This window comes from Lissotriton vulgaris, chromosome 5 (assembly GCF_964263255.1).
Source record: "Lissotriton vulgaris chromosome 5, aLisVul1.2, whole genome shotgun sequence".
NCBI classification, from domain to species: domain Eukaryota; kingdom Metazoa; phylum Chordata; class Amphibia; order Caudata; family Salamandridae; genus Lissotriton; species Lissotriton vulgaris.
This window is the reverse complement of record NC_141693.1, coordinates 1,786,454,326-1,786,475,912: the sequence shown is the minus strand read 5'-3', so window position 1 is coordinate 1,786,475,912 and position 21,587 is coordinate 1,786,454,326. Positions and strand designations below refer to the sequence as shown.

General features: G+C 48.5%; 1 protein-coding gene across 7 annotated transcripts in view; it reads right to left on the bottom strand.

Annotated features, from left to right (window-relative positions):
• STAT3 (signal transducer and activator of transcription 3) overlaps positions 1 to 21,587 on the bottom strand; it is a 378,615-nt gene that overhangs the window by 31,789 nt on the left and 325,239 nt on the right. For all 7 annotated transcript variants that reach the window (XM_086924116.1, XM_086924122.1, XM_086924118.1 and 4 more), the window contains one exon: positions 18,411 to 18,526. In XM_086924116.1, the coding sequence (XP_086780242.1) occupies positions 18,411 to 18,526 (116 nt within the window). The remainder of the gene's footprint in view (positions 1 to 18,410; positions 18,527 to 21,587) is intronic.

Below are 21,587 nucleotides of genomic sequence, written 5' to 3'. Positions count from 1 at the left end.
AAACAAATCAATTGGACTCAAAAACACACAGAAATTTTGAGATCACTGCAAACAGACATGTTAGCAAAAACAAAATTAGATACACGTGACAACACACGCGATCTTGTAATCCGAGTCATCCCAGGAAGATGCGGATTCACGTACCTGACCTCTAATGAGGGTGAAATGGTACCAATTTCAATTAAATCTCGCTTGTATACACAAGCAGAAAAAACATTCAGTCACACAGAAAGAACTGTGATAACAGTGCAAATTGCATTAGCAAATGAACGAGAACTAGCACACGGCAAACGGATTAATATCCTCACAGAGGAATCCGCCTTCGAGGCGCTATTCAGCCCAGTAAACCTGCCTACAGTGTAGCGTTCTAATCTAGGACCCTGATCGATACTGTGACCTTATGCCCCTATTCGGCTATAAATCCATTTATTCCCTATATTGGCATAACCATTCAAAGTGCAATATTCAGAAACTCGTCTCTGGCCTCACACGAACAGAGCCACATTCCAGAATAGCTTTCTCTGCCACTTCCTTTGCAACCAATTAGTGCAATGACAGAGCAGAAGTTACTATCTGAGATTCCTAGATTAACACTCCGAGTTCTTCAACAAGATAAAAACTCAGCAAACCTGGAAATCCCCGCTTGCTGTGTTTTGATTAGTAATAGAACTCTACTGAGCACTGATAAACGATCACTTCCTAGTGACATCTTTATTGACGTCTTATGTCCAAAAACTTACGTCAAACAAGGCACCTTTCAGGTATAAATATTACCAACGTTGCCTTAAGCAAACGCTGATGTTGCTGCTGTTTACGCTAATGCCATCGCTGCTGTGTTGGTGAAGCTGACTGCGTGCTCTCTGCTGCCTGGGATCTGCTGCCTGACATCGTAGCGCCATTCTGACCACTGCTGCCTGGTATCGTAGCACTACACTGCTGATTGCTGCCTGCGATCGTAGCGCTTTACCGCCCACTGCTTTAATTCCCTCGCATTTGCTCGCATTGCCTGTTGCTGCCTGGTACTGCATTATTGCCTGACTCGCCTGATTACCCACTGCCCATTCCAAAAGCGTCACTCCGACTGTGCCCCAATATCGTACTGCTTATCTTTGTTTACGTCTCCATTTTGTGTTGAGCCAGTCCCTACACCCCGCCCCAGCCTCCCATGTGAGAACCCCTCCCACTGACTCCAAAGATCCGGCCCGTTTGGTGAAGCGCTGTGACCACCCTACCTTCCTCGGAAGCGGGCGTCGCTCCTAAGGCTCCCTGATCCTCCAGACTTACTGGGTGCTCTCTGCTGCCTGGGATCTGCTGCCTGACATCGTAGCGCCATTCTGACCACTGCTGCCTGGTATCGTAGCACTACACTGCTGATTGCTGCCTGCGATCGTAGCGCTTTACCGCCCACTGCTTTAATTCCCTCGCATTTGCTCGCATTGCCTGTTGCTGCCTGGTACTGCATTATTGCCTGACTCGCCTGATTACCACTGCCCATTCCAAAAGCGTCACTCCGACTGTGCCCCAATATCGTACTGCTTATCTTTGTTTACGTCTCCATTTTGTGTTGAGCCAGTCCCTACACCCCGCCCCCGCCTCCCATGTGAGAACCCCTCGCTCCGCCCCCTCTTCTATCCACATATGTCTAATGTCTTCTCGCGCAGCGGTCACACCGAAGGTGCGCCAAAGGTAAGCCCGTCTGCGCCCGTCCGCGCTAAGCCCGAGCCCAGCGCAAGATCCCCTGGCCCCCGTCCCATCCACCTCACATACGCCGCCTCCACCCTCTTAGCCCTTAACCCCGGTCGACTTCCCAACTGCGCCCAAGCCGCCCCTGGACACACCCATGGACCCTTCACATGCAACTCCTGCAAGTTTGACGGCACCAAGACCAACTCCTCAACCACTAACACCAAACAGACACCTGACACCAACCACCTGAAGTGCATCCTGCTCAACACCCGCTCGGTCCACAGACACGCCATTGACCTCTGGAATCTACTAGACACCATTTCTCCGGACGTCGCCTTTCTAACAGAAACAATAATGAACGCCTCCTCAGCCCCAGACATCACCATTGCCATCCCAGAAGGCTATAAGATCATCCGTAAGGACCGCACCATCCAAACAGGAGGAGGCATCGCCATCGTCCATAAAAATTCCATCCGCATCTCAACCAGCTCCGACGTCAACCTCGCTAGCGCCGAACACCTTCACTTCCAGATCCACACCGACCCCAAGACCACACTCCGAGGCACCCTCCTCTACCGGCCTCCAGGACCCCGTGCACAATTCAATGATGACATCACTGACTTTATCACCCCTCACGCCCTCCCCTCCGAGGACTACATTTTATTGGGAGACCTCAATTTTCATCTGGAAAAAAGCAACGACAGCAACACCACCACCCTTCTGGACAATCTCGCCAACCTCGGACTCAAACAACTTGTTAATACCCCCACTCACTACGCAGGTCACACACTCGACCCTATCTTCACTTCCAGCAAACATATCTCCTTCAATCACACCACAGCTCTCCACTGGACGGACCACAGCTGCGTCCACTTTATCTACAAAAAGACCACAACCCACAACCACCCTCAACCTACTCTGAGAAGAAACTGTAACAAAATCACCATCGACCAGATCTCCTCATCGCTTCTTCAAATCCCCCCTGCCCACTCTTCGAACCCTAACCAAGCAGCCATTAACCTCACTCAATGGCTAACCAACAGCGCCGACAACCTAGCACCTTTGAAAAAACGTCAAACCAAACTAGGCTGCAAAAACGCCCCCTGGTTCAAAGATGATCTTAAGAAATCCAAGAAACTCTGTCGCTCCCTTGAGAAAACATGGAAAAAAGACCCAAACACCAGCACCAGAGACGCCTTCAAAAACGCCACCCGCATACACCACCAACTGATCCGAACTGCCAAGAAAGCCGCATTCAAAGAACGACTAGACAACAACGACCACAACAGCAAGGAATTATTCAACATCGTCAAAGAATTTACCAACCCCTCTGCCAACTCCAACGACATCACTCCCTCTCAAGCCCTCTGCGACTCCCTAACTTCGTTCTTCCACGACAAAATCGCAGACATCCACAACAGCTTCGTCAACCAACCCGGAGACCAACCCACCCAACCTTCTGCCGTACCTTCACCCCCCTTGAACATCCTTAATGACTGGAACCCAATCTCCACTGAGGACACCATCCGCCTGATGAACTCCATCCATTCAGGATCCCCCACAGACCCATGCCCTCACCACATCTTCAACAAAGCAGATTCCATCATAGCACCACACCTCCGAGACGTCATCAACTGCTCCCTCAACTCCGCCACCTTCCCGGAAAGCTGGAAACACGCCGAACTCAGCGCCCTTCTGAAAAAACCCACAGCGGACCCCACCGAACTCAAAAACTACCGCCCCATCTCGCTCCTTCCATTCCCGGCCAAAGTCATCGAGAAAACTGTCAACAACCAGCTAGCCGCCTTCCTCGAAACCAACAAATCTCTCGACTCCTCATAGTCCGGCTTCCGAGCTAAACACAGCACTGAGACCGCACTCATCGCAGCAACAGACGACATTCGAACTCTACTGGACAATGGAGACACAGTTGCCCTCATCCTCCTCGACCTCTCCGCAGCCTTCGACACAGTCTGTCATAGCACCCTCCTACAACGCCTCAGAAACATCGGAATCCAAGGAAAAGCACTGGAATGGATCACCTCGTTCCTTACCGGAAGAACACAGAGAGTCCGCCTCCCACCATTCAAGTCAGAGGCCTCTGAAGTCATTTGCGGCGTGCCACAAGGATCCTCACTCAGTCCCACCCTCTTCAACGTATACATGAGCCCCCTCGCGGCCATCGCACACCAACACAACCTCAACATCATATCCTACGCTGATGACACTCAACTGATCCTCTCACTCACCAAAGACCCTAACACCGCCAAAACCAACCTACATGAAGGAATGAAAGAAGTAGCCGAGTGGATGAAGCACAGCTGTCTGAAACTGAATTCCGACAAAACAGAAGTCCTTATCTTAGGTACCTCCCCCTCTGCTTGGGACGATTCTTGGTGGCCAGAGTCCCTTGGAAAAGCACCCATCCCGACGGACCACGCACGGAACCTAGGCGTCATCCTGGACTCCTCACTTTCGATGACCAGACAAGTCAACGCCGTTTCTTCATCTTGCTTCAACATTCTTCGCATGCTCAAAAAAACATTTAGCTGGATCCCCACCGAAACTAGAAAAACGGTCACCCATGCACTGGTTACAAGCCGACTGGACTACGGAAACACCCTATACGCCGGTACCACCGCAAAACTTCAGAAAAAACTCCAACGCATCCAGAACGCCTCAGCCAGACTCATACTAGACATCCCGCGTAATGACCACATTTCTGGTCACCTGAAAAACCTCCACTGGCTCCCCGTCAATAAGAGGATAACATTCCGCCTCCTAACCCACGCACACAAAGCACTTTACGAACTTGGACCCGAATGCCTCAACACACGACTCTCCTTCTACTCCCCCTCCCGCCAGCTACGCTCCTCCAACCAAGCCCTGGCTGCTGTACCTTGCATCAACAAAACCACCATGGGAGGAAGATCCTTCTCCTACCTGGCGGCTAAAACCTGGAACTCACTTCCCATTCACCTTCGCCTCACTCAGAACCACCTAGCATTCAGAAAGCAACTTAAAACCTGGATATTCGACAAGTAACTGCCCACCCTTCCCCAAGCGCCTTGAGACCCTCTGGGTATGTAGCGCGCTATATAAATTAATTGAATTGAATTGAATTGAATAGCTGCTATCGCTACTGCTATCGCTGCTAACTAGCGAACGATGGTGTGGTGAACTTAGGAGCTGAACAGCCGTCCCCTACAAAGAGCCCAGCAGATGCAAACTGCCCGCGGACGCTGTCCCTCCTCCTCCTCCTCGACGCGCTGAAGAAGAGACGCTGTCTTTCTCCTGCAGAGAAATCCAGCTCCGGCGTTTCTAGTCTACCCTTGCGGGTGACTGGGATATCGAGCCCTGAGGGAGATACCAGACCTCCATCATTCTATTCCAGAGGTATGGTGTTGACTAAACCCTTAGAAGAGAATTCTTGAAGCAAACCTTGGCAAAACCAACTTAAACTAAAGCTACTTACTTACTCCCCTCCCAAGTATTAGGCTTAGGTCAGGTACACTGGGGTAGGCGTAGTTAGAAGCACCAGTTGAGTATTTTAGCCTAATGTATATATGAATGTATATATGTTTTATTCCTTTTAAACCATTGTATGGCTAAGAAACCATATCAATGCTTTTACAGTATTACTTCGCAATACTTATCTTACTGAACGTACTTTTTATAATAACAAGTCTTGCAATTGTGGCAATTAATTTCTCTTGTACGAGAAGAAAGACTGTTCAATAAATGTTACCTTTTATTGACAAACGCCCGTCTCTCTATTCTCTACATATTGTGAAAGTAAACTGCACAACCACTGACTGAGTAAAATAACTGTCTATTGTTTCACACGACCCTAGAGATTGACTCTTGATCTGAGGAGCAAAGTTGTCATGTTGCACGGTTGTTGGAAAACTGAACCCCTTCTTGTCTGTACCAGGGAAGCTGATCACTTCCTATTCAGAGAAGAAAGTTTCCAGTGACCTCTGAGCTAGTTGGTAACAAACCCAATTAAGTTTAGCATAGTCAGTGGAGGCCTGGAAGATCCGCACTTCTACGTCGATACTACTGTTTATGTTATTCCAATGCTCAGGGCCTATTGGGAAATTAGGAACTACACTACATTGTAACTGTTTCCCAGCGAGTAATTTGTTGCAATAATGTACTTTTCCCACCCCCAGATGGGCCACGGGACAGTCAACTGTGGCCTTCAATTCCTACTTTGAAGGGAGATTTCAACAAGCTGAGCAGATTAAAGGCGCTTCTAATGCAACATGATGCATTTGCTTCCTCACGTGAAACCTTCATGCTCCAGGTGGCGAGTGCGGCTTCTGAGATTCAAACACTTTTAATCACAAACTCCCCACAACATTTTGGGGAGTTGAGTCATCGTATTTTTAATGCATCGTGTACACAATGCCTGGCTCATTTTTTTAAACGTGTGTTCTGGCCTCGTGACTTCATTTCAGACTATATTTGGTGTGATACCTGCATTCATTCATTCACTCTATCTTTTCCAGCGTCTTTGACAATTTACTTTTACTATTGGCATTGGCAGCAGGAGTCCTGCTTCTGTTGTGCCTGCTTCGCAATGGCTGCTCCTCTTGTACTATGCAGGCCAGGCCGGCTGCAACTGCTCCGTGACTGCTGAATGCTTTGGTACACTGCATCTTGCAACGCTCAGTGTGTCCTATGGATTATCATTTAGTTTTGCATACTATACTGGAGTGCAACCTGTATTTTTGTGCTGCCGCTGTGATTTTGCGTGGGCATTGGAGTTATGTCTCACCAACTCCAGTTCCGGATTTCGACTGGCTAATGAGCCCATTAGTGGCTCATGAGTAGGATTGCAATGGCATTGGCATGATGGCGTGTGCTGCTGCACTTGGCATTTAGGCACAATGTTAATGGAGGTCCTAGACTATGAATAAACATTCATGTTCTTTCAACCTACTGAATTGGTTGGCATCTCTCTTTTCCACTGACCAAAATGATGTCCTACTGGAGGGAATTGCATTCTTTTGCCCTTACACTTTGACGGATTAATCAGGTACATTTTGCCTGTAGACATCGGTTGGTCTATCGGATGCCTTACATTCAACGTTTTTCTGCTATTACTCCTCCCTCTTCCCTTTCTCATCTTTTGCCTACTTCCAGGATTTGTTTTTTTTACATGAAATTTAGTTTTTACTTTTTCCAAATTTAATGGACACGCCGATTTTATATCTGCTCAGATCTTTTGAACTTTGCTTTCTCTTATGATCTACATGGGGTAGTCATATCAGGGTGAGTAAGGCTTATAGGTCCATTGTCGACAATTGCTAAATTAGCAAGAGCTTCGCTGCCATGGCTGTGCAATTGCGCACGACACTGCAAGTATCTATTTCGCAATACTTAATTGTGTCCCTTTTACACATGAGAAGGAGTAGTTTCTGTCCTGTAACTCCAGATCTGTAGTAGGGGTATCTCTGTTATAGTCATAATCTAGTGAATAGTCCCGCCCATGTGCGCGGACCCCGGAGCAATCAAAATTAATCTCTTAACCCCTTCGATGCTGATGACGAGCTCAGCTCGGCATCAGCCACGGGGGGCGTGTGCGGATGACGAGCTGAGCTCGTCATCTAACGCGCCTTTTAGAAAAAAGCCGCGTAGCGCGATAATAACCGCCGCAGCGATGCGGTTAAGTTGTCAAAACATGCAGACCTGCACAGACACTTAAGAGAGAATTTAAAGACAGATCATGCAGACTATCCACAGGCTACACTGTCCAATACTTCAACTAGAAATTCCACCAAAAACCACACACAGCACAGCCTGTCCAGGGTTTTCCACAGAGAAAACCTTGCCTTTAACAGCAAAACCCTCTGGAATGATAGAGAGGAAGCAGTGGACAGACAAGCCCCATAGGCTGCCATTATGTAGCTCAAAACAGGATACTGTGCCTTTAAGAGAACCTTCCAGAAGCCTCACAGTATCCCAGAATGCAGTGCAGGTCCCTTTCACCTTCTGTTGTTTTTGAAGGCATAACACGCCAGACCTGTAGCATTTCTTACATGAATATCTCTCTCCACCGGGGAGGAGGGCGGGCGCTTATGACTATAACAGAGATACCCCTACTACAGAACTGGAGTTACAGGACAGAAACTACTCCTTCTGTAGTAGGGGATCTCTGTGTATAGTCATAATGTAGTGAATAGAATGGCAAGCCCATCCCCACACCAAAGCGGCAGTGGAGAGAAGAGAAATAACACCACTACTGTGCGAACAGATTTTGCAGCGAAGCATGCACAACCTGAGCATCTGCCCTGGCATCACTGTCCAGACAGTAAAGCTTAACAAAAGGTATGGACCGACTTCCAAGTGGCCGCCTTGCAGATTTCTGCAATTGGAACAGTACGGAGCAAAGCAGTCGCGGCAGCTTTGCACCTGGTGGAATGAGCCTTAGGTTTACCGCCTAAGGTCTATCAACCTTCGGCAACACAATTGTATACAGGACAAAATCCACCTCGAGATGGACTGTTTAGAGGTAGCAAGACCGGTCCTGACTGATCCACAATCGAAAAACAATTGGTCTGACCTACGAATATCTCTGATTTTATCCAGATAAAATTTCAACACCCTCCTAACATCCAGGGAATGCAGAGACCTTTCCGCTGGAGATGAAGGATTCCGAAAAAACGTAGGTAAAGTTATAGTCCGGTAACCATGGAAATCAGACATAACCTTTGGACGTAACATATGGAGAGTATGCATAACAACCTTAGCAGCATGAAATACAGTATAAGGTTCTTGGCAACACCACGCCGGAATTCCCCTCACCCTGGGGGCCGAAGTAATGACCACGAGGGGCGCCGCCTTCCAGGACAGGCGCTGCAACGAAGCCTTATGAAAAGGTTCAACAAGGCTCCTTCATCAATCTGGACAGCACCACTTTCAATTCCCATGAAGGCGAAGGAAGCTGGACAGGAGGGAACACTTTCTTAGAGCCTTCCAAAAAAACCTTTGATCACAGGGATCTGAAAGAAGGAAGTCTGCGAAGGTCATTTCCTGTGGGCAGCCAGCGCAGCAAGATGAACCTTATTGTATGGGACATTAAGGCCAGACTGCGCCAGGTGTAAAAGATACGGAAGGATGACATCTTCCTTAAACGTCGTCATGGCATGATCCTTGGACTTGCACCAGATGTAAGACCTCCTCCACTTGTAAGCATAAGAAATCCTAGTGGAAGGCTGCTTAGCCTCCTTCAGTATGTCCATACAAACTTCTGGTAGATTCAAATGGCCATATTGCACTATCTCTGGAGCCATGCAGCCAAATTCAAAGACGAGAGGTTGGGGTGCAACATCTGCCCCCGAACTTTGTGAGAAGGTCCTGCCTACACGGCCGCCGTATGTGAGGAAGGAGAGACCGGTGAGGCAGGTCTGTGAACCACCACTGTCTGGGCCATTCCGGGGCAAACAGGATCATCCGCGCCCTGGACTGGGACAGCTTGATGAGCACCGCCGGAATCAGGGGAAAAGGTGGACAAGCGTATAGAAAGCTGTTCGACAAGTTAATCCATAACGCATTCCCCAGCGTCCCCTGCTGGTAGTACTTGGAGGCGAAGTCTCGGCATTCGCTGTTTTCGGAGGTGGAGAACAGATCTACATCTGGTGTCCCCCACCTTGCGAATACTTCTCCTAGTACTTCGTCGTTTATGACCCATTCGTGGTTTTCCTGAATCAGTCTGCTCAGCACGTCTGCCTGAACATTCTGCACACCTGGCAGATAGACGTTATCGCCAGTCCTCTGGCAAGAAACCAGCTCCAGAACGCCCGAGCCTCCTGCGACAGAGTGCGCGATCTCAAACCCCCCCTGCTTGTTGAGGTAATACATTGTGGTTGTATTGGCCATCTTTACAAGCAGAGAGTTGGTCTGTGTGAGAAGGAGGTCGGAGTAGATGAAAATCGTACCTTATGCGAACCGCAACACCCAAGCTCCTTTGCTGTGTCTTCCCAGGAGCTCGGAAACAACGTAAGCAGTGCCCCGGAAGAGGAAAGGACCCAACCCGGATGCGATACAGCGGAGCGAATGAGGATCCGCTATATAGGAACGAGGGCAGAGATTGGCGGCGTCCTCGCTGAAGACGGAGAAAGGAATTTCGTGACGGAGACGGAGAAAGAAGACGCGGGACCCGTAAAAGGGGCAGGAGTATAGTACCTCAAGGGTACTATAAAGGGTAGCGGGTGGTAAAAGACACGGGGTGGAGTGTTGTTTGTTTAAGGGGTATTGATTTGCATGTGTGTATCAGTGCATGTCACGAGACCTCGACCGGAAACATTGCTATAATCACAGGACTCTATGGTTGCATGACGGTAGCACTTACAGGACTCTAGGGATGCATATCTTTAAGTCATACAGCTGCGTGCAAAGTAAAATCAACATACGCGCTCCGGTTGATATCCTAGAACTTAGCAACACTCGTCTTGGTGAATACTGTCCAAGCTCCTTCCTTAAGCACCTTAAAAGCCTTTATAAAAATCCTGAACTTCCTTACCACTTTGTGACTCACAACTGACTCTATGCACTAAAGGTGTGGTGAAGGGTAAACGTTTCTCTAGTTTAAAATGTATCCTTCTCACGATACCCTCATTTATTCCTCCCTTCTCTTATGAGCCACCGGGGAGGACCACCACGTCCGGAAGACGACGCGAAGACCACAGGGGCCTTTTCATCACCTGACACCTCCTCTGATACATCGGAAGACGAAGAAAAGTTTGAGGACTCTTTTCAATCTCCCATCAAATCATCACTTTTTGTTAATAAACCTACTTCCTTTAAACCACCACTACCGCCTCCACGCCTGTTTATCAAACCCGCTCTCTTACAGTCTGGAAGGACGGAAGAAACGCCTTCAGTGCCAAGTGAACAGCTCTGAGTTCCCGGAAAATGATGTGATACGTGGACTCCATCGGGGACCACGTTCCTTGTATCCGCAAGTCTGCGGAAAGCCCCCCCCCAGCCGTGGGGAGACGCAGCCGTCACGATAGTCTGTGTGGCAATGTCCTTGTGAAAGGGAACCCCTCTGAGGAGATTCTCCGCTGAACACTACCCCTTCAGACACTAAAGAGCACGCAGAGACAGTCTTATCTTGTCGCCCCAAGATCCTTTCCTCTAATCCCACTGATCCTCCAAGCACTCCTGCAAAGGTCTCATGAGCAGCCGTGCGTGTGGCGTCAGGAAGATACAAGAGGCCATCGACCCCAGTAGAGAAGACTCCGTCCCCGCTGTTGTCGATGGGGCGGTCACAAGAGCCTGAGCCTTCCTAAGGAGTGATAATCGTCTCTCCGCCGAAGGAGACACGCCTGCTGACAGCGTATTGATGGAGGCTCCCAAGTACTGTACGCACTGGACCGGAATCGGGACAGACTTGTACATGTTGATGTGCAACCCCAGCCTGTTCAAGAGAACGCACGTCCCCTGGAAGTGTGCCTGAGCTTCCGAGAAGGAGGAGGCCTTGATCAACCAACCGTCCAGGTACGGGTAGAGAAAACACCCCGTTTTTCCTCAGGCGTGCGGCTACCACTGCCATGCACTTCGAGAATGGTCTGGGCGCAGACTTCAGCCCGACTGGCAGTACTGTGTACTGATAATGATGGGCGCAGACTGGGAATCGCAGGAACTTTTGTGTGCAATGAGCACATGGAAGTACACATCCTGTAGATCTCTGGCACAGAGCCAATCTTCCTGTTGCAGCCGAGTATAAACCTGATGCAACGACAGCATGCGAAATTCCCTCTGCAAATCCACTTGTTTGCTTGTCGCAAATCCAGAATGGGCCTGAACTCGTTCTTGTCCTTCTTGCGAACCAGAAAGAACCAGGAGTACAGACCTCTTCCCCTTTGAGACAGAGGTACGTCCTCTATCGCCCTTTACCTTAACAGGATATCGGCCTCTGCTTGGAGCTCGCGCAGCTGAAAACGCGAGCTGACCGGAGAAATTGCTGGAGGAGGGCCGATGAACCGAAGACTGACTTAGACCCGGCCGGCCTTTGTTCGCCGAGGAGCAACAAGCTCTCCCGTGTATGCACACAATATACTTGTAAAGCATTAAATGGCGGCCCGGGACCACAGGCAAATCCTGGGAGGAAAAACGCTGCTAGAAAGGGCAGAAAGCATCAAGCCCTTCTCCACGCCCCAAACCTACAGCCGTCCAAAAATCTCTGATTCAGACTCATGCGAGCCACTCACTACTCTCCTGGCAGCCCAAGGGTTGCCCAAAGAACGGGAGAGTAGAAGCACACTGCTGAGCCACAGGCTGCAGAGACGGCAGACGAATAAAAGTATGGCAACGTAGTACAAACCCACAATACCTGGGGGTCGGCAGGAGAGAAAGCTCCGCTCCGACCGAAACTATCAGGTCCATTAGACCATCTCTTGTAAGGCTTCCCTCCTGCCTCTCGGCAGGGGAACCACAATCGGTGAAGAAAACACCCCCACAGAGGGATCTCACCACGACGGTCCAGCAACAGCGGGCCACAGCATGATGTCTACATGCAGCCACCCCTGCGACCAAGTCAGGAGCACGGTCGGAGCCAGAACCTCCTGTCAGGTGGTAGTGGACGAAAGTTAAGTCCCGCCAACCAGATAAGAGTAGGAGAGAGACTCCCCGTACTCATGGAAGAGTACGGTATCAAGGCACAGGGGTTCGCAGACTGAGGGGCCAAAGGCCCCAGGGGTGGTGGGCGGGAGAGGGAACCGAGAGAATTCCGAAACATCTCCGGTGGTCTCACCAGTGGTGGTTGAGCAGGAGGCGAAAAGCAGACGAGTAGGTATGAAAATACCCAAAACTAATGAAAAAGGACCTACGTCCCTCGCTTACACGTGGTGAGCAGCCATAAACTCCCCATCAGAAGGGTTCCTCGACGCTGATCAACTGCTCTGCGTCGTGATTGCAAGGTGCCGGGAACACAAAGTCCCCTTCTACGAAGAGAGGCTCACCACGGAGCGAGGCCTGGAAAAAGACCTAGGCGTCAAGCGCCGGCAGTATTCTGCGGCTGTAACCCATGACGTCGACCTCACTACGATGTCACCATCACTAAACCAGTGACTGTCTCTACAACAACCAACACTCAGACGTCAAAATGTCACTACGGTGTCAAACACGGAGACGCCGAGCCATCCCTAACGGTGACGTCCGGACCCAATGGAAGAGAGCAGAGCCCACCAAAAGGAGCATCACTGCTCCATGACGTCGAGCATCACTGCTCCATGACGTCGAGCATCACTGCTCCATGACGTCGAGGCGCTCCATGACGTCGAGGCACTCCATGACGTCGAGGCACCCCATGACGTCGAGGCACCCCATGACGTCGAGGCACTCCATGACGTCGAGGCACTCCATGACGTCGAGGCACCCCATGACGTCGAGGCACCCCATGACGTCGGGGCACCCCATGACGTCGGGGCCCTCCATGACGTCGAGGCCCTCCAGGACGTCGAGGCCCTCCAGGACGTCGAGGCCCTCTGAAGGCCCCGACGCAGACCGGAACCGCGTCATAGCTCAGACGTGCCCTTACTGGGGAGAACCCCAGAGATCACAGCATGGGACTCGGTAGAGGACCTACCCTCTCCTTACCCAGAGGCTGAAGATGCCTTCAAACTCCTCTGTTTGAAACCTGGGAGCCGAAGCCTCCTAGAAAAGAAGGTACAGAGAAGACAGGTGTCAAAAGACACAGGCAAGCACAGAGTACAAACCCTGTGAGCTTCAGCTTCGGACTTTAGTTCAGCTGCAGACAAAGCACTTGCCAGACTAGACATAGTCTAAAGACAAGAAAATTGCAGAAACTCTGCTAAAAAAACACAGCAGAATGCAGAGAAAGGCCAAAGACGTCGAGTGAAGCTACAAAAATCCAAAATTATCACAAAAATAGCATAGAAAAAACTCAAAAAAGAAGAGCTAATGCTCCAGGGTCCTGCTAGCAGGAGCCGGAAAAAAGAACTGAAGGTGAAAGGGACCTGCACTGCATTCTGGGATACTGCGAGGCTTCTGGAAGGTTCTCTTAAAGGCACAGGATCCTGTTTTGAGCCACATAATGGCAGCCTATGGGGCTTGTCTGTCCACTGCTTCCTCTCTATCATTCCAGAGGGTTTTGCTGTTAAAGGCAAGGTTTTCTCTGTGGAAAACCCTGGACAGGCTGTGCTGTGTGTGGTTTTTGGTGGAATTTCTAGTTGAAGTATTGGACAGTGTAGCCTGTGGATAGGCTGCATTATCTGTCTTTAAATTCTCTCTTAAGTGTCTGTGCAGGTCTGCATGTTTTGACAACTTAAGAGATTATTTTTGATTGCTCCGGGGTCCGCACACATGGGCGGGACTATTCACTAGATTATGACTATACACAGAGATCCCCTACTACAGAACTGTCTGCTTTGCAGGTTCTTTGCTGTGCTCAGAGGTTAGTCTGCACATGATGAGATGTTCAAGGTTAAACAACAATGTCCCTTGTTATTCTGTTCTGATCTGTCCCTCACACCTAGACATAACAGGTTTCACACAGCTGCACCTCTGGAAATCATGTACTTTAATATTGCAAACACAAGCTGTTTTCACACACAAGGAGAGACACCCTTCCAGACCCTCACCCACTCCAACAGTGGCATGCTTCATCATCGGGTATGCCCTGGCCCCTAAAAGCCAGGGAGAGCTCAACCGACATTCCGGGAGCACTTGAAAGATCCTACTGGGGGAATTAAAGATTACAAATACCTCACTCTCTCCAAGGTATTTCTTTATTAGGGGTAAAAGTCGGTATGGATTAAAAATAAATATATGGGGGGTACTTTAGGATTTTATGGCCCCAAGACTTTCACTTAAGCTGTCGACATGCTTCAGCCCCTATAAATGGCCTACAAGGTCCCAGGCTTTCATAAGGACGAATAGTATATCATGGCCCCGGTGTCAGCGTGACCCCACTACAGAGAGTGACTAGTTATGTAGTATTAATTGAACGTATGTAGGGAGTAAACTCACTCGCTTTTATCAAGTATGCAGCACAATTGCGGCACCTAAAAACTAAACAAAATGCAGTAGAATCACTGTAAATATTGCATTGCGGCACATTACATCATCTGGTAGTACTCAAGAAAACAGTGATTATGGGTCCTATATTTGGGACCCTATGAACCAATTCATGCACCTCTCTCATTGTCATCTTACAATAATCACGTTTTTTGTTTTCTCGAGCTCCACCACAAGATGAAATGTGCCGCATTCTGGATCGGGAATACCTTTCAAGGGCAGTATTGTGGCACGCCAGGAGGTTGTGTCGATCGGCTCCACGTGCATCGTCAACGTCATCCACGCTGGAACTGACATCGTAGAACCTATATAGGCGCTACCCAGGCACGCAGACATCAGTTTCTTTTCAAGACTTTCCATGCCAGAAGCACAGAGCCATGAAGTACACTGATCACTGGTGTGTAAAACGAGGGCCCTGATAGGGGTCAGCCCTGTCCATTGAAATCCGTTCGCAGACCAGGGAGGATGGGTGGGTCAGTAAGGAATCTGTGGCTAATTATAGTTTTTACCAGATAAGGCATTACCAAGGGTAAGTAACTTGTTCATCTGATAAGAGACTTGTAGCCGCAGATTCCTTACCTTGAGCTTGCAAGCCTTCAGGATCTTGCTTCTTGGCAGGTGCAAAGTTGATTTTGAAGCACGGCACGACACATCTAGATATGGTTTGCTTCTGCACCGCTCGACCTTTCTTCGCACCAACATACCCCACAAAGAGTTGGTTGTCCATCTGGAACAGTTTTCTATGGTCAAGATAGAAAGACAAGGCTCTTTTTGGGTCTAGTAGGTGGAGTCCCTCCTCTTCTTTCGAGAGATGTGGGGGAGCGTAAAAAGTAGGTTGGGTCATATCTTGGCCTACATGAAATGTGGTAACCACTTTAGGTAGAAAGGAGTCTCTTGTGCGAAGCACCAATTTGTCAGGATAGACTGAGAGGTAAGGCGGCTTAGATGATCAGGCCTTCAGCTCACTCACTCTACAAGCAGATGTAATTTGCAAAAGGAAGGCTGTTTTCAGTGTGAGAAGCTTGAGAGGACAAATATAGAGAGACTCAAAAGAAGCACACATTAAAAAAAACAAGACCAGTTTAAGGTACCACTGAGGCATAATAAATACATGGTGAATGAGGGAAGAGATGGATATTGCCCTTTGGAAACTTGTGTACAATAGGGGACTTGAACAATGAGGGTTGGTCAGGCAGCCACAAAAAGGCAGAATGAGCAGAAAGATTGCCCTTAAATAGTGCCTAGTGCAGAGCCCTGCTGGGTAATGCTGGGTAAGGGAAAAAATGAAGAGCAACACTTCAGAAAGAGGGTCAGAAAGGGGGTCAGTATGTTTTTCTGCACATCATGCCCCAAATGTTTTCCCTCTGCAGGCGCATACTATCTTGGTGGAGGGACGCCAAGATGATGGTCCAGATATCGGGAGGAAGGCCAAAAGCTGTCAATCTCCAAGGAATACAGCGGAGAGTGAACAGGTTTGGGTGAAGCACCCTCCCCTGTTGCTGTGACAGAAGATCCTCCGGAAAGGGGCAGCCTGATCGTAGGATCGATGGTCATGCTAGTAGCTCGGGATACCAGACTCTCCGTGCCCAATCCGGATCCACAAGAATGACTTGAGCCCAGAAGTACTTCATCTTCTTGAGAACTCTAGGCAGAAGTGGTATGGGTGGAAAGGCATACAGGAGGTCTGAGCTCCACTCGAGACAAAAAGCGTCTCAGAGCGAGTGCCGCCTTGGAAACTCCAGCTCGGTACATCTGTTCCTCTCCGTGTTCTCAGTGGAGAGGAACAGATTTAACCAAGACTCTCTCCACTGTTGAAAAAAACCTTGTACCACAGCCGGATACAGATGTCATTCGTGATCTGCTAGGCATCGGCCGCTGAGTTAGTCAGCCCTGGCGTTTAAGGAGCCCGCCAGGTGTTGAACCGCCAGGGATATGCCCTCCTTTTCCAGCCTTGTCTAGAGACGACGCCACCCGTCCTGTTTGTTGCAGTACCCCATGGCGGTGGTGTTGTCCCTGAATGCCTGCACTAGCATTCCCTTGATGGATGGTAGAAAGGCTTTCAATGCCAAATGTGTAGCAGGGAGCTCTAGCATGTTGATGTAGAATCCGGATTCCGATGGGTACCAGAGTCCCATGATCTCCACCTCTACCAGATGACCGACCCATCCCGGGAGTGACGCATCTGTCACTACCATCAGATCTGGGTGAGGATGGGAGAGGAGTCTGCCTATGACCCAATTGTGGTTCATTAACCACCACTTCAGATCTTTTACAATTCACTTCGAGTTTTGGACCATGACGGAGAGATTCCCCTGGTGCTGCGCCCACTGGAACTTCAGGTCCCACTGCAGAGCCTGCATATGACCGCAGAAATGTCACAAGCGCGCTGCAGGAGGCCATGAGGCCCAGCAGCTTCAGAGTCAGTCTCACTGAAACCCAGGATAGAGGCTGAAACCTCTGTATCATAGCCTGAATATCCTGGACTCACCGCTCTAGAGGATATTCCCCCAAACTGCACTGTGTCCAAAATGGCTCTGATGAAAGAGCATCTGCGAGGGAGTCAGGTGTCTGGAGGTGGGAGTTAACAACTTTGGATGAGCCCGCCTTCAACAGCGAGTCATCGAGAAAGGGGAAGACTGGCACCCATGATCTCCGCAGACGATTTGCAACCACCACCATCACGTTGGTTAACATCAGAGGGGCACTAGTAAAGTCAAAGAGGAGCACAGCGAACTGAAAATGCTTGTGGTCTACTGTAACCAGAGATAGCGTCAGTGGGAAGGCAGGATGGGATTGTGGAAATTGGCGTCCTGCAGGCCCAACGGTACCATCCAGTTTCCAGGGTCCAAGGCAGAGAAGACCTGAGCCAACGTGAGCATTTAAGAATTTCACCTTTTTGAGGATGAGATGGAGGGCCTGCAGACCTTGAATAGGACGAAGGAATTTGCTCTTTTTGGGAACCAGAAAGTAGAGGGAATAACAACCACAGCCTACTTCTAGCATCAGACCCAGTCTGACATCAAACAAAGCTTTATTAATCTCGGTGAAATCCTACACTAAATCTTATTTTATAAAGGATCAAAATACTTTGAAGAGAAGGTGCTTACCTGGGGTTCTGCCCACTAGTTATAGAACACATTCTGGTCTGGTAATTCTTAAAAAATTACAGTAATATTTACTCACACTCCATATCTGCCAATCAGTTTTAGTACATTGTCAAAAAAAACAGGCCAGCAACAATTATTTGTAGCAGAAGGACAGGGATCAATTGAATAATTTGTCAGCATCTGCAAGCAACTAATTGATCATTAAAATAAAAGCTATTTTTGTCAAAGCAGAAATATAAATTGTTTTCTGAATTGAGCATTAATATACAAAATAACCTTTTTTGACCACCGACCTGCAGATTTATTATTAAACATGCCCAAGCAATCCAAGAGCTTCAGTCTAGTTCAATAATTTTGATTGGTTTCCCTGAGATTTGCTGAACCTGCATCCATAAGACTGTCAAAGGCTCCCAATCACTTGCTTTCACCACCCCAAGATCAACCACACTGACAGGTAAGATAATGAAATTAAAATGGTAGTTTATTCTGAGGTTTTCGTTTTGTAAAGAAACAGCAATATAAACAGGGTCAAGATACAACAAAGGAATGTAGCGCCAAAATACTTACCAAACTGACCTGCTGGGCTGGAGTCAGCTCCTTCCCCGTTACTGCCAAACTGAATCAGGGACTCAAAAGTTCGAGGAGACATGGGCATATCAAGGGAACCTGTAGCGCAGGTGGTTCTAAAAGAAATGAGGACAAGACAGAACATGTCAATAAGTCACAGATACTGGAGATAGGTTGGAAAAAAGTAGAGGACATGTCATGAAATTTAATTTGTCATTCAGTAAGACAATAAAATACTAATTTCAGCACTGTGTACTCGAGCGTTGTTTAGCTGTTGGATCACCATATATCTAAAAGAGCGTTGTTTATCTGTTAGACTGCCGTGTATTTATGTAATAGTTAGATACTGCAACTCTAGGGCAGAACTTCGGAAAAATACAACGAACAGACAAAATGGAGCTCCTATGTAAAGCAACAACAGAAAAACTGAACCTCTGCTGCTTTATTCACAGTAGTTATTAGCATGGAAAATCTCCACAAGCTAATTTTACAGTTGAAGAATGGATATAGACAAACTAGTTTTTAACATCACAATGCAAATAAATTAGTATTCTCTCAGTACGTAGCAATATTGTGAATAAAAACAGTTCACCATATAAAACTTAAAGCTGATGGAATATTTCTGCTAAAAGTAACACCTCAAATTGAAGAAATAGTGACCTCAAAGATAAGCAAAAAAAGGTCAATGGAAGTCTCTTTTCCCAGCCCCTGAGGATAGACCCAAAAAAACATACAGAAGGTAAAAGAAAAAACAAACAGGGACTGTAATTTATGAACAACAATACGGCAGAAACCTTGATGCACAGAACAAACAAGTTACTTACCTTCAGTAAAGCTCTTTCTGGTAGAGACTATCTAGCTGCAGGTCGCACCTTTTGAATATTCCCAAGGCGACAGATTGATCTGTAAACTTTTCCAGCAGTACCTCTGTGCGCCATAAGGTGGTGCCTTGCAGCTCTGCATGGATGTCGTTCTGCTCCGGAAATGATGTGCAGGGCCTTTATAGAGACCACTCCTATGCGCTAACATCAGTTACTTTCTTTCCACTCTAGCAGATGAGGATCTGGAGCTCCCTTCCTCGTCTCCTTGAGACTTCTACCTCAAAAAACTTCCAGTGTGTAAGGGATGCCACCCCTAAACTATAGGCTTCAAGCCCTGTTGGGACTGTTACAAACAGATATCTGTAACGGACAGCTTGTGGTGTCTAGGGTTGAGCCACAACTCCAAGGCCTGCACCAACTGCGCATCCATGAACCCAAAGGCCATGGGGCAATGCGAGGCGAAACTATACCTCGCTAAGCATAAGACTCCACATCGGGACCACGCTAAGTCACAGTATGGGTCCCAAGCTCATGCAAAAAAAAATTCCTTCCAATGGGTCTTTATGGTAGGAACTACACCAAACTATAAACCTATCCTAGTGGGTAGAATAACATCCACTACTTAATAAAGGAAGGTCAAAAGCAGCCAACTGTCACCGTTCAATCTCCATGCATGGAGGTGTATATTGCACAAGCACTGCTGCTGCGACCGAAGATCCTCCTGAAGTGGCAGCCTGATCAGAGCACAGATACTCATGCCAAGAAGTGCCAGGTACCACACTCTTTGTAGGATGATTTGTGCCCAGTCATTCTTGACTTTCGTCAAAACTCAGGAGAGGTAGAAGGGGGAAAGCATAAAGAGTTGCAAGCTCCTCTCTAGGCAGAACGAGTCTCCAAGATACAGTCTTTCATGGAAACACCAATGCGTAAAAGTGTTGACATGGTATGTTCTCAGCTGTGGCAAAGAGATCGATCCAGTGAACTCTGCATTGCTAGAAGACGCCCTGCGCCACCTCCCACCTCCAGGTTTATGTGCTGTTCGTGACCCGCTAGGAGTAGAGTTCATCCACTCTGGTGTTTAAAGATCCTGCCAGGTGGCTCAAGACCAGGGTACGTCCTCACGGCTCAGCCAAGGCCTGCGGCGCAGAGACTCCTGGCACAGGACCTAAGACCTCACCCTGCTCTGCTTGTTGCAATACCACATGTTGGTGGTGTTGCCGAGGAGGACCTGAACCACCCTCCAATTAATGGTCAGAGCACTTGAACACCAAGTGAATGTACTGCAACTCCAACAAGCTGATGTGGAGCCAGGTCTCTGCAAGAGACCAAAGCCCTTTGAGCTCCAGCTTTCTCAGGCGACCTACCGACCCCTGTAGTGATGCATCTGTCACGCCCTCTCGACGCGGAATGGATAGGGGTCTTCTGCTGGGCCATCTGCGGTCTGTCAGTCATCACTGCAGTTCTTTTGCAGCCTACTCCGAAATTTGAATGGAATTTAACAGTCTCCTTAGGTGCTGAGTCCACTGAGTTCAGATTTTGGAGAACCTACGGCCGGCTCCTAGATAAAGGCCGTGTTCTGTCAGTCAGTTTGGACTGGCTGCATCAGAGGACAAAACAAACTAGTCCTCCTCCGTTATTGACAGCAAGAATCGACATGGCAGGGACTATTGTGGTTTGCTACGCCAGGTGGGGTGCCAGCTCCAGAGTCGGGGCAGAACACTCAGTGTGGTGAGGAGGTGGAGACTGCACTGAAGACGGATCTGTCGACTGTAATCTATTGAAGGCCTCCTTGGATCCTTGGGGCCAGAGGCACACCAGAGGGAGCCAAAAAATTGCAATACAGTTCCTTCTAAAGTTCCCATCTGTTGCGGCATCACTGATGGCCCGGGAAGTTCGTGTGCATATAGATAAGTTGTAGAATCAGTTCTTTGCAGGAGACTGAGAGGCACCTTGATGGCCCCATGCCCTCTCTATTTGAGAGTGGTGAGGAGTCAAAGAATCTGGCTTCATCTTCTAAGATCTTTCCCGGGAACGCCTTTGAGACCAAGAGTGGGTCCGTGTTATCTACTTGCACACCTTCCAACAGCATTTAGCTTTGCAGTACCAGATCATCGTCTGGGTGCAATCCCTGCATGATCTGGAGTCATGCAAGGATCCTACACACCAGAGACATACTTCTGCTTGTGACAGCCCCTAGAAGATTTAAATCCTGTCATTTTCGTACAGCATTTTTGCTTGAACGCTGTGATAAAATGATTGCAACAAAATACATCAAAAGATTAAAAGAAAGTTTGGGAGCAAGCTCCGAATCTGCATTCAAAGGTGCAGAAAGAAAGGAACTGATATCAGCATGCCG